At 41.1% G+C, this 12,500-nt stretch overlaps 1 protein-coding gene and 1 long non-coding RNA gene across 6 annotated transcripts in view; one reads left to right on the top strand and one right to left on the bottom strand.

The window, feature by feature from the left end:
- Positions 1-1,261, top strand: part of LOC135093996 (venom protease-like) — a 4,188-nt gene extending 2,927 nt beyond the window's left edge. For all 3 annotated transcript variants that reach the window (XM_063993702.1, XM_063993684.1, XM_063993693.1), the window contains 2 exons: positions 1-105; positions 257-1,261. The exon at positions 1-105 is cut by the window's left edge and continues 29 nt beyond it. In XM_063993702.1, the coding sequence (XP_063849772.1) occupies positions 1-105; positions 257-430 (279 nt within the window). In that variant the 3' untranslated portion in view covers positions 431-1,261. The remainder of the gene's footprint in view (positions 106-256) is intronic.
- LOC135094047 (uncharacterized) overlaps positions 1-12,500 on the bottom strand; it is a 138,223-nt gene that overhangs the window by 89,830 nt on the left and 35,893 nt on the right. The window lies entirely within an intron of this gene.

Raw genomic sequence — 12,500 nt, 5'->3', positions numbered from 1 at the left:
GTGGTAGTGCTTCCTGATCCTGTGTGTGACAGACAGTATGAGCAAACCTTCGGCCAGGAGACTTTCTGTGCCAGCAATCTTAATGGAGAAATAAACTCTTGCTGGGTAATTTTGTCACCAGAGCGAAATCATGATTGTATGATTGACTGAAAATCAGTGTGTTTCTTAAGGAAAGGTTAGGTGCGAATAAAGAATTTAAGTTAAGCTGTTTACTTGATGTGGCCACCAGGGTTACCTTATGTTTCTCCTCTTTCAGGAGGACTTTGGTGCACCTCTTGTGACTGTGGAGGCCAGTGAGCGTTACGTGGCGGTAGGCATCCTGTCATACAGCCACTATTGTGACGTAAAGGAATTCCCCAACCTGTACAACAACTTACGCTACCCGGCACACCTCGCCTGGATCAAGAGTGTCGCGTTCACCACACTCTGAATAGCAAGACATAAGGACGCGGACGACGATCACGACGATTATTTGAATGACAACTCACTACAAAATTCAACTGTTTACCCAAGAACCATGAATACTGAATATTGCAGTGATCAAAGATATATATATATATTTTTTCCCCTCCTTTATCATCTCAGACAAGGGAATGCACCAATCATCAGGCACTGCACTGTCCTTACTCGAGAAAATTAACTTATGAGGGAAATGAATTCCCTTCTTTTCGTCTTGTCCAACGCAATTCTCCTCCTTGTCATGAGTTCCTACTTCTATCCAATAGAGAATATAGGATAATAAAACATATAGTGGGCAGTTTGAGGAAAAAAGTAACACTGAAAATTAGGAATTAATATAGAAGTAGATGGTGACCACATACATATGATAACATGTAATTTTGCTTCAAAGAGAGAGAGAGAGAGAGAGAGAGAGAGAGAGAGAGAGAGAGAGAGAGAGAGAGAGAGAGAGAGAGAGAGAGAGAGAGAGAGAGAGACAGAGAGAGAGAGAGAGAGACAGACAGACAGACAGACAGACAGACAGACAGACAGACAGACAGACAGACAGACAGACAGACAGACAGACAGACAGACACACTCACAGACTGATTAACTGACTGACTTAACGTTGTGTGAAAGAACTGAGTGATAGTGACAAAGTTCTTCTTGGTGGAGTAAATAATGAGATAATCTTTACAAGGAACAGTAACGATGTTATCACAGTGTTTGCACTTTTGTTACCACTATAGATCTCTCTCTCTCTCTCTCTCTCTCTCTCTCTCTCTCTCTCTCTCTCTCTCTCTCTCTCTCTCTCTCTCTCACATTGCCATTATACATTCCATTATGGAACAGCTTCTTTCCTCTTGTATAATTTAACGACAAAACTATAAAGCAAGGGCACGTGTCATAGCTGTTAACTTGCTGCTCAGTTCTTTCGAGGTCTCATTTGAATTACAGCCAATAAGTTAACAAGGAAACAATCTCAAGAGGACTTAAAGTAACCCTTACCAACGAGTTAACAAGCGAACTTCGAATAAAACAATTACAGCCAATAAGTTAACACGAATGAAACAATTACATAATAAACAAAAAATAACAATCATATGTATTTATAATTACATAAACATAAATCACAATACCGTGCGTAACACTTCCCCCCTTGAGGGATGCAAGGGAGGAAGTCATGAGGCACCTGACATCACTGACCACTGTGAACTCTAGACAAGGTATCTGCTGAAATAGTTTGTATCCCTCTTACAAGCCTGATCTCCACACTGTATTCTTGCAAAAAATAATGACCACCTCATTACTCTCATCTCGTGAGTTTTCATACAACTTAGAAGTTTGTGCGTTGTTACCGATCCGAACAAAGATTTGGTAGACAGAATTTTTGACATAATATACACTGAATTTTTCTAAAGCCAGTTGAAATCAATTATTTTCTATTGTAGAATACTTTTCTTGTGTTTTCGCGACTTTACTACTAAAGCAGGCCACAGGATGTAACGTGCGTGAAACTGGATCTTGCTGGAGCAGCGCAGCTCCACATCCCCTGTCGCTGGCGTCCGCTTGCAGTTCAAACTCTTGAGTGAAGTAGGAGCATGGAGAACAAGATGGCTGGAGAAAGTGTTCGGACGTTGTTGAACACAATCTCACAATATCTGGTCCATTTGTAAGGACGCCTTGGGCTCAACAGGTCCATCAGAGCTGTCACCGCTACGAAATCCGGGTAAAAATGGCGGTAGAAGCCGACCATACCCAGGAACCGCCTCAGGGCCTTTCTGGTGGTGAGTGAAGGGATGTTCAGGATATCGGCGACGTTGGCAACCCTTGACTTGGTGAGTCCTTGGTCCACCACGTGTCGTAAGTTGGTCACGGTTCTTCGTCCGACTTCACTCTCCTGCAGGTTAATGGTGAGCCCGGCTTCATTTATCCTACTAGCTTGATAAATGCAAAGACATCAGCGTAAAGCAGGAGCAATCTCAGCTCCACTTTACAGGACACCACAGCGGTAATAGTAATGTTTAATGGTATTGAAATTACGAGTGTATTCATTCGGGGGGTTAAATTAGATTAGGTTTTTTTTATTTTTTTTTTATTAATGCAATTCTTGAATTTCACAGCTGATCTCTTCATTATGTAGACCACGGTTTTAAAAGATATCATATTTCATTCAAAAATAGTCTGTTCTAAAACGAGTAAGCTAAGGTTATTTCGATAATCCTCGCTATGTAACTTTCATCCCCACGGCGCCAGCTTAATTTCATTCTGCACACCACAAGAATCTTTTATCACATACGAGGCAGTATTTTCTTAATCATGAAGTTAAAATCATGTCTAGTTACTTATTCACAAATACTTCTTTATTCCCTCAATTCTGACTAACATTGAGTGATTCCATAAAGTACTGGATGGGTTCATTGAGTGAGAGGCACACACGAGAAAACATGATTTTAGTAGAAGAGAAAATCCTGTTGCGCTGCAAGAGGATGGAAAAAGAGTATGAGTGGACCCAGGAGTTACCTCAAGCCCATTTCACAAAACAGTGCTTCGCTATTAGCTAAGTGAGTGAAAGGGGCACAAAAGGACACAAAATTTCAGAGAGGGAGAAATACTTGTAAACTGGATGGAAGGGGTGGATGGAAAGAAAGTATGACTGGAACAGACAGATAGGAGCAGAAAAATTATACAGCAAGGGGGACAAAAGGAACGAAAAAAAAAAAAAAACGATTGGACACTGAAAAGAGAAAAAGTACATCATAAAGCTAAGGATAAATAACAGGGGAACAAAGATAAGGGATAATCATACAGGAGAAAAAGGAGGAAAACGGGAATGGCTATACGTTTAGGGTATGTAAGGATGGGAGAGCGAAGATGGATGGAGGGAAACTAAAGATGGATGCAAGGAGAAATGAAGAGTTGTAAGTTAGGTAAGAAAGGATAAAGAGGAGGCGAAAAGCAATCATGGACAAAGGCGTTAATCAGAGAGTGAAGAAAGCAATGACTTGTAGAAAAAAGGAAAAAAAAAAATTGAAGAGAATAGGATTGGTGAGCATGGAAAGAAAAGAAGAATGGAAAGAAGAGAAAAAATGATCATTGGCATAAGAGGAAGGGCAGGAAGAAAAAAGTATGTGGAGGAAAAGAACATCGACTTCTCTTCCCTTCTCTGGTAAGGATGTAGCGGCGGCGATTTGGTCAAATTATACTTTCATGAGAGTTAATTTCCAGTTTCCTGTAGGTGGGGAAGGAATGGAAATTTGGCAAGGAACTGTTTTTGTTGTCGACCTCCTCGCGGGGCTCGTGATAACCCGTGCGATTTGTATGTAAAGCAGCTGCACGACCCGCCGCAGGAACAGAGCTCTTTGTACTCGGGAACCGAGACACTGTATACGAAGTGTTCCGAGAGTTAAGTGTCTTTAGTACAGTCGTGGTCAGAAGTCCAGTGACATACCGTACTCCCACTATGATAAAAGCTTTCCCTCAACCTTTATCCTATTACCCGCTCATAAACTCCTAATCGTCGAATTTTATAACAATATTGTCAGTAAATCCGAGGAACTAAGACTGAGAGAAAACGAGACGCATAGTAGAAATAAGCGTGACATACTATTAGGCTTCTACCAATGACTGTAGTAGTTGTGCCTTGTCTCCTGGTTTGCCAAATGTGCAGGTGTTAGGTGTCCAGGTGAGAATTCAGAGTATCTAATGACTTCATGACTTACAATCTCTCCATGTGTCGGTTGTCTTGTGTTGTGTATGTTCGAACACCTTCCCCGTTTATCCCTCAAGCCCAGCAAGTCTTAAAGCCCATCATGACGTGACTCCCACGGCCGCAAGGAGTTAAGGCTATGCGGGTGAGGAGGATGTTGGCCAGTGTGAGGATGGAGGCCGTGGCGGATTTTGAAAGACCTCTGTTTCCTAGGAATCTTTACAGCACCTGCATCACCTCCACCTGTATACGAGAGAAGCATAGGATACATAGGACACACAGACAGACAGACAGAAAGACAGACAGACAGACAGACAGAAACAAGCACAAACGCAAACGCAAATACACACACACACACACACACACACACACACACACACACACACACACACACACACACACACACACACACACACACACACACACACACACACACACACACACACACACACACACACACACACACACACACACACACACATACACACACACACACACACAGCTAAAGACATTATATCATCAGTCATCTCTTGCATAATATTAAACACTTCACCGTACAGATAAGATACTATATTACAGAGTATATTTACAGGTAACCAAACCCTAAAGGGAAACGCCTCCCCAATACCCACAGGTAATTCAACCCTAACAGGCAGCATGCAGCCCTTGATGAACGAAGCCATCATACGTGTAAATGAACACCTTACGTCATTAACACTCCTCCCGTCAGATGAAGTAATTTCCTCTTCTCATGACTCCCTGACACCCATCATCTTCGCATGACCTTCATGTTCCCACCATAGTCCGTGTATGTCTCTCCTCCTCCTCTACTCCCATCCTCAGGTTCTTATGCCCTCTCCTACAGCAACATCGGAAGGATGTTTTACATTAATATAGAGGAAAAAGTGGAGGTCATTTCCAGCCTCCGCAAGTTAGGGGAGACAGGTTTATAAGCAGAAAATATACCTACATCCAACTTAAAAGGAACTAAATTCCTATTGTTTAGTATTTTCTCTTCTTTATTATTTGAAATTAGTATTATTTTCAGTCACTACTTCTCCTTTCCACTTTATCAACACTCCCCTGTGTAATTAAGAATTCAGGAAAGACATTCAAAAGCCGGGAGCTTGAGAGAGGAGCAAGAAGCTGCTTTGAGAGCCGCGACGTACGCACTTCACTATCACTTCGTATCTACATGAATACTGATCCTCTTACTTCACCTAATACTCTAAGATGTAAGCGCATGCAAAACGGGACTCTCTCTCTCTCTCTCTCTCTCTCTCTCTCTCTCTCTCTCTCTCTCTCTCTCTCTCTCTCTCTCTCGCTAACACTGCTTCTTGCCACGCCGCCAGGGTGATAAGCACGGCCTGGGTGGTGATGAGACACGCCCGTATCACAACAGTCGACCAAAGCGTTGGGATCATAAGTATAGGTTGGCTGCACTATTGCGTGGAGTGCAGCGTGCCTTAGTATTTAAGTGTGTGTGTGTGTGTGTGTGTGTGTGTGTGTGTGTGTGTGTGTGTGTGTGTGTGTGTGTGTGTGTGTGTGTGTGTGTGTGTGTGTGTGTGTGTGTGTGTGTGTGTGTGTGTGTGTGTGTGTGTGTGTGTGTGTGTGTGTGTGTGTGTATGTGTAGCCTCCAGGCCCATTTTTCGTCTCACACTGACAAGAGACGAACTTATTGCCTGTAAAATTAGGGGGCCATTTTTCAACTGACTTACAAGTTTCCCTCCAAACCACAAAGTAATCCACACAGAGGGGAGGATAATGGCCCCTAACTACGTAATCTTTACAACAAATAAACAACACTGACGTTAAATGAATTTCTCCGTTACGCCTTCCGTTCCTATTGTCTTCTCAAAGACGCACTCACACTTCCTCGTCTTTTCTCTGTAATACCACAACTCTCTCTCTCTCTCTCTCTCTCTCTCTCTCTCTCTCTCTCTCTCTCTCTCTCTCTCTCTCTCTCTCTCTCTCTCTCTCTCTCTCCTGGTTGCTCTCCTAAGTCGATGTTTATTCGTCTCAAGTCACACTATCCTCTTCTCTCCTCTGCAACACCACATCTACCTGCTCTTTCTCAACCCTCTCTCCCTCACGAACTATATTTATCATTTCCACCTTCGTTGATCTCCCAACCACACGTTTTTCATTACATGCTTCTCCCCTGTCAATCAGTATTGTTAGTTGTATATGCATTATACTTTCCATTTCTTAATCTGCCTTTAATTTTGTAACATTCCATCATCTTCATTTTGTCATGCGATTTTTTCTTGTATTCTTGATTTCTCATTGGTGATGCAGAACTCTAGTTAAACTACCACCAGCAGTATGAAAATAACTTACGCTAAATCTTGTCAAAGTAACAGAGATAAGACGAAAAAACATTTAGGAGTGAGGGTCAGTTATAGGGAAATTGGAAAACAAACATAGCCAGGAAGTTCCAGAGTTCATAAGAGTACTCGTAGTGCTTTACGTTATTTCGCTTTACGCCGGCATATATTTCCCATTTCGTAATGTCATGTGTGCCTGGTTAAGCCTGAAGGAGTGGCGCGGCTAGCGTGCCACTGATCATTACAACGAGGTTACAACTTCTTGCACTTCATTCTCGTCCTCATTCACTCCAGTGTTTTTCTAGTAGTCTGCATCAGTAAAAAGACTCACATGCACCACGGGTTAAGGAAGCAACCGATCACTTGAATTTGGCTTCGATCTAAACAGCTTCTACTCAACACACAGCAGAGATCCAATATTTCCTACTGGAGGGGTCCTTTATTGTCCCCGCTATCAATATCGGTGAGCATTCATTGCCGCCCACACAGTATTATAAGATTTGTAAGTCTCCCCCTTTACAGCTTGTTTCCATTTTCTATAAGCACTCCTTCCAATAACTATTGTACTATTTAATTCCAAAGTTCCCTATGTTCTTTCTGCATTTGTTGATTCGTTTGTTTTATTTTGGTATTTTGGTATTTTCAATTTGGGTGCTGTTTTAAAATGCTTCTGATTTCTTACTTTTTTGTCTCCTTCCTTTTCCTCTTTCATATTTGTACTTTTTTTTTTATTGGTACTACTGCTACTACTTTTACTACTACTACTACTACTACTACTACTACTACTACAATCATGGCCATTATTATTATTAGTAATAGTAGTAGAAGTAGTAGTAGTAGTAGTAGTAGTAGTAGTAGTAGTAGTAGTAGTAGTAGTAGTAGTAGTAGTAGTAGTAGTAGTAGTAGTAGTAGTAGTAGTAGTAGTAGTCAAATAAAAAAATAAATAATAATAATAATAATAATAATAATAATAATTATTATTATTATTATTATTATTATTATTATTATTATTATTATTATTATTATTATTATTATCATCATCATTGTTACTATTATCATCATCATTATTGCTATTATACAGTAAATAATATTTTGTAACAACTGAAGTACTAGCTCTTAGATACAGTTCCTTACGATACCGTTGATGATTTTAGTTACCCCGCTTCCACTGAATTGTCTGCCACTCTAGCACATCCTCACTTGTTATTGTCTATTTGGAGGGTGTTCTGTGTACGCAGTATGTAGCACGAGCATTCACAATAAGCATCTACCTGCCCACTAAACCTCACAGTGTCTACTAGATTTGCTAACAGAAAAATGTTGCGCAAGGTTATGTGTGTTGTGATGAGTGCAGACACAAAGCACGTGCGAATGATGGAGCATTACTTTTATCTCGTTCATTATTGATTATCAGTTATTGTGAGTGTGAGCTCCATAGAAAACCATTATCAGGTGGAGGTCAAAGCGTTGCTATCGCATTTCCAATTCTTAATGTGTTTTTTTTTTTTTCTTTTCCTCTTTTTTTTTTCCGTATGGTATCATTCAGATGCTGAGCAGCGGATTTCTCTTAATAGATGCAAGGCGGCACAAGCTGACGACACCATCATCATCATATTCTCAGGAGCTTTAAAATCTCTCTCTCTCTCTCTCTCTCTCTCTCTCTCTCTCTCTCTCTCTCTCTCTCTCTCTCTCTCTCTCTCTATCTCCCCCTTCAGGCAGCTCCTCTCCGTTTCAGGTGACGGATGCCATTGTAATGCTGGTGCTGGCCTTGTGCGGTGATATTCTGCTCTCCTTGCTAACTGAGTCTTCCGTATTGGGCCTCGAGAAGCTCATACTAAGAAGAAAGACACTCAGTCACAAGATTCTCCTCCGTTAACCATAATTATCCTGTCCTCATCAATCTTTTCTTATGTCCCTCATTTTTTTCTTTTTTTTTTTCTTTTACTATTTAATCGATCCTCTTTTAATTTTCATCTGTCCTTTTTTCTCCCATTATTCATCTACATTATTTCTACCTTTTTTCTTTTTTTTATTCTCACGTAAGTGTCCCGAAAGAATTCACAAAAAATCGTTCTTTAGACTTTTCATATGGAAAGTGGCTTCCTTCTTTCCTCATTAGCCCTATGAAAGTAATGAAGCACGCTCATATGCTGGAATACACAATTAGAGTGGACAATTAGAGCGAAGGGATGAAACCTAATGGATGATAAAACAAGAGGCAGGTGGACTGAGAACTAAATGGAGAGACGTCCTGGAATAGACACAGAGGAGTGGAGAAGTGGACTAAAAAGTGGCTGAGGCTCATAATGATAATACTTAAACAATCAACTTCAAACATCTCTCTAATTTAACAACATGAATCCCCATACTGTGCCACTCATCCCTTAAAATACTTCCTCGGTCTCATCTACCATACCCTCCGTGATCCTCGTCTTCTACTTCTTCACAGTCTTCGATCCCATACCTTCACGCGGGGTCACCATCTAGACAGCACTCGGCACGGGGATGTGAGGGAGACTTCTCTCGTGATTCAACTTCCTGAATGACAGCCAATAAAAGCAGCAGAATGGACACTGTATATCTTCAGCCAGGTAACTGTTCAATAACCTTCCCAAGTCGCCTTCCCTTTTACTTCTGTAGTCGTTCTTCATTAAACTTCATAGCGCAGTATATTTTTTTCTTTTTTGCGTCGAAATACAGAAAAGAAAGAGAATATAAGGTTAATTTTGTTTTCCCTAGGCTATAAAGTAATCTGAAAGACACGTAAAGAAATTAGCTTTAAGGAGACTTGCACTGAAGGAGGGGTGGAGGGAAGGAGGATAAAGGGGGGAGAGAGAGAGAGAGAGAGAGAGAGAGAGAGAGAGAGAGAGAGAGAGAGAGAGAGAGAGAGAGAGAGAGAGAGAGAGAGAGAGAGAGAGAGAGAGAGAGAGAGAGAGAGAGAGAGAGGTAAAATAGGATAATCTCAGAGGACGCAACACCCTTCCTATGCTATCTGTAAAAGAAGAGCATGGACCGGCGCGCATAGATCATTGGCAACAAAGACACAGCGACGCATCAGAGCACAAGGACACTCCCTCATTGTGCTGGAGTGATGCGTAACCCTTTCCTGATACCACATAGGCCTATCTTTTGCCTATTTTTTTTGTTCTCTCCGCTTATCCGCTGGTCCTTTTCTAACGCCCTTCCTTTCACTTCTCTTCCTGTTCCCGATCTACTCACTATCCTTTCGTTCGCTCACTACTGTTTTCCTTCTTATCTACTTTCATTAATTAATCTCACATATTCCAAATACCACCTTTTTTCCAAGTATCTTTCGTTCAATCATGGTTAACCTACCCGCTCCTGCCCTCAGTTATTCCTTATCTACTTTCGATCTTTTTGATTCATGGCCATCAATCCGGATCCTGATTTTCTTCATCTTAATATCCCTTCAATTAATCTTACTCAATGAATATATCACCTTTTTTTACGTAACGATATAAAATGACTAATCTACCCACTAGTTGCTATCTTCTCCCCACCATATTGCCTTCTACCGTATTGCTTCCCATCACCATTCCTGTCTTTTTTTTCTTTCTTTCTTTCGCCATAACTCGTTCAGGCTATTTCCCAATCGAACGTTTGCTGTACTATTCCAAACTCCGCTGTCGTGCACCACTTTACCGCATACTTAACCTTTATAACCCCAAAACAGTACATAACCCCTCTTTATCATTCCATCTTTTTTTTTTCTCTAAATCCCTGAGCGCTCAAAAAATATTCTTACAATTTACCTAAAAGACTTATTTTGACTTATTCCGACTTCATTCCCGTCCGGTGATTGACAGGTAACGTCTCTAAATACTATTCTTAATCCTGACCACGCCGAAAGTCATTTGTCTCTAGTCATTCCTCCAACTGCTTCCCTCACTGACCCTCTCCATGTAGTTCTTCCTTTCAATCTTACTGTGACTTCTCCATGCATCTCCGAGGGGCTGTCTTCTGCCATTCTTTTTACCTAATACTTTCATATTGTTTTTCCTTCCCTTTCAACCAAACCCTTTCGCTGCGATATGCAACGGTTCACAACACTAAAACAATGAAATCTTTATAAGCATCTAACAAGAAAGAAAAAGGAAATTAAAAGAATAGATCTCGCAGTTCCTAGCCAATATAGTGTTTGGCGGTGGCTGTAGAGCAAAAAGAAATATCTCACATTGATCAGTAGTTAGGGAAAAAAATGCCAAATAGAAGTGAAAGTATTAAGCTGACGTCAGTGCTCTCCTTTCCGCGCTGCCCTTGCATCCCCTTAACCCAACTGTCCCTCCCTCCCCACAGAGACAGCACGAACACACCCAAATCACTGCATCAGAGTGTTGCATAATCATCTCGTTATCACAAAATACGCCTAACTTACGTTCATCAGTCATCAACCTCCTACCCTCCAAACGCTACCCACTGTTCTTTCCCCCCTGCCTCCTCTCTTCCTCTTTCCTGTGAGAAACAATAAAGGTTGCCATGTGAGAACTGCTACGTCATGCTTACAAGTATCCATGTCACAAATTAACGAAAAACTAGATGATAAGGTAGTAATTAATGTGCCAAATATTTGTCAAGAGTTATGTAAGGACCAGGTAGGTATAGGTGTGTGTGTGTGTGTGTGTGTGTGTGTGTGTGTGTGTGTGTGTGTGTGTGTGTGTGTGTGTGTGTGTGTGTGTGTGTGTGTGTGTGTGTGTGTGTGTGTGTGTGTGTGTGTGTGTGTGTGTGTGTGTGTGTGTGTGTGTGTGTGTGTGTGTGTGTGTGTTCTCTTAAAAGTAAACACACGTTCGATTCGGAAATAACCTGAATAAGTGGTGTTCTGTTCGAATAAACGAGAGTGAGCAAGAGTAAAACAACAAGAACAACAACAACAACAACAACAACAACAATAAAAATAACGATAATAATAATAATAATAATAATAATAATAATAATAATAATAATAATAGTAGTAGTAGTAGTAGTAGTAGTAGTAGTAGTAGTAGTAGTAGTAGTAGTAGTAGTAGTAGTAGTAGTAGTAGTAGTAGTAGTAGTAGTAGTAGTAGTAGTAGTAATAATAACAATAATAATAATAATAATAATAATAATAATAACAACAACAACAACAACAACAACAACAACAACAACAACAACAACAACAACAACAACAACAACAACAACAACAACAACAACAACAACAACAACAACAACAACAACAGAATGAATAAATAAAAATAAATTAAGATTTAAAAAAGAGATAGGAAGGGGGAAAGAAAGGCAACATTCAAAGTCGGGGAAAGATAGGGGAGGGGAGAAATTAGTGATTTTATAAGGATACGCAAGAAAGATGTGTGTGTGTGTGTGTGTGTGTGTGTGTGTGTGTGTGTGTGTGTGTGTGTGTGTGTGTGTGTGTGTGTGTGTGTGTGTGTGTGTGTGTGTGTGTGTGTGTGTGTGTGTGTGTGTGTGTGTGTGTGTGTGTGTGTGTGTGTGTGTGTGTGTGTGTGTGTGTGTGTGTGCGTGTGTGTGTGTGTGTGTGTGTGTGTGTAGAGGGCCGCCCCTGACCAAACTGGTTTTCTATGCGAAATTTTATTTGAGGCCTCCCCCCCTCCCCACCTGCCGGTGCACCCCTATTATTGGTCAGATGTCGAGTGAAGTCAATCATTGCAGCGGCACATGCCCGATCAGATTACAGGTCTCCTATCTCTCCTTCCTAGAAGTGATTTGGTGTTCTACGCGCGCCTCACGGTAGAGCACAATTATGCTCATCCATTGCACATATGCGCAAATGCATCTCCTCGCGCAAAATGTGGCCTCCCATGGAAGATGAGGCCCTACGCACAGCGCGTATTCTGCGTTTAAGGATGAGAGAGAGAGAGAGAGAGAGAGAGAGAGAGAGAGAGAGAGAGAGAGAGAGAGAGAGAGAGAGAGAGAGAGAGAGAGAGAGAGAGAGAGAGAGAGAGAGTTAAAGTAAACAATAAAAAAAAATGAAAATGATGCCACCAAAAAACAAGCAAAACAAAACAAATCAA

The sequence above is a fragment of the Scylla paramamosain genome, chromosome 3 (genome assembly GCF_035594125.1).
Source record: "Scylla paramamosain isolate STU-SP2022 chromosome 3, ASM3559412v1, whole genome shotgun sequence".
NCBI lineage: Eukaryota > Metazoa > Arthropoda > Malacostraca > Decapoda > Portunidae > Scylla > Scylla paramamosain.
Note: the sequence above shows the minus strand (reverse complement) of the source record. Positions and strands in the feature narration are given on the sequence as shown.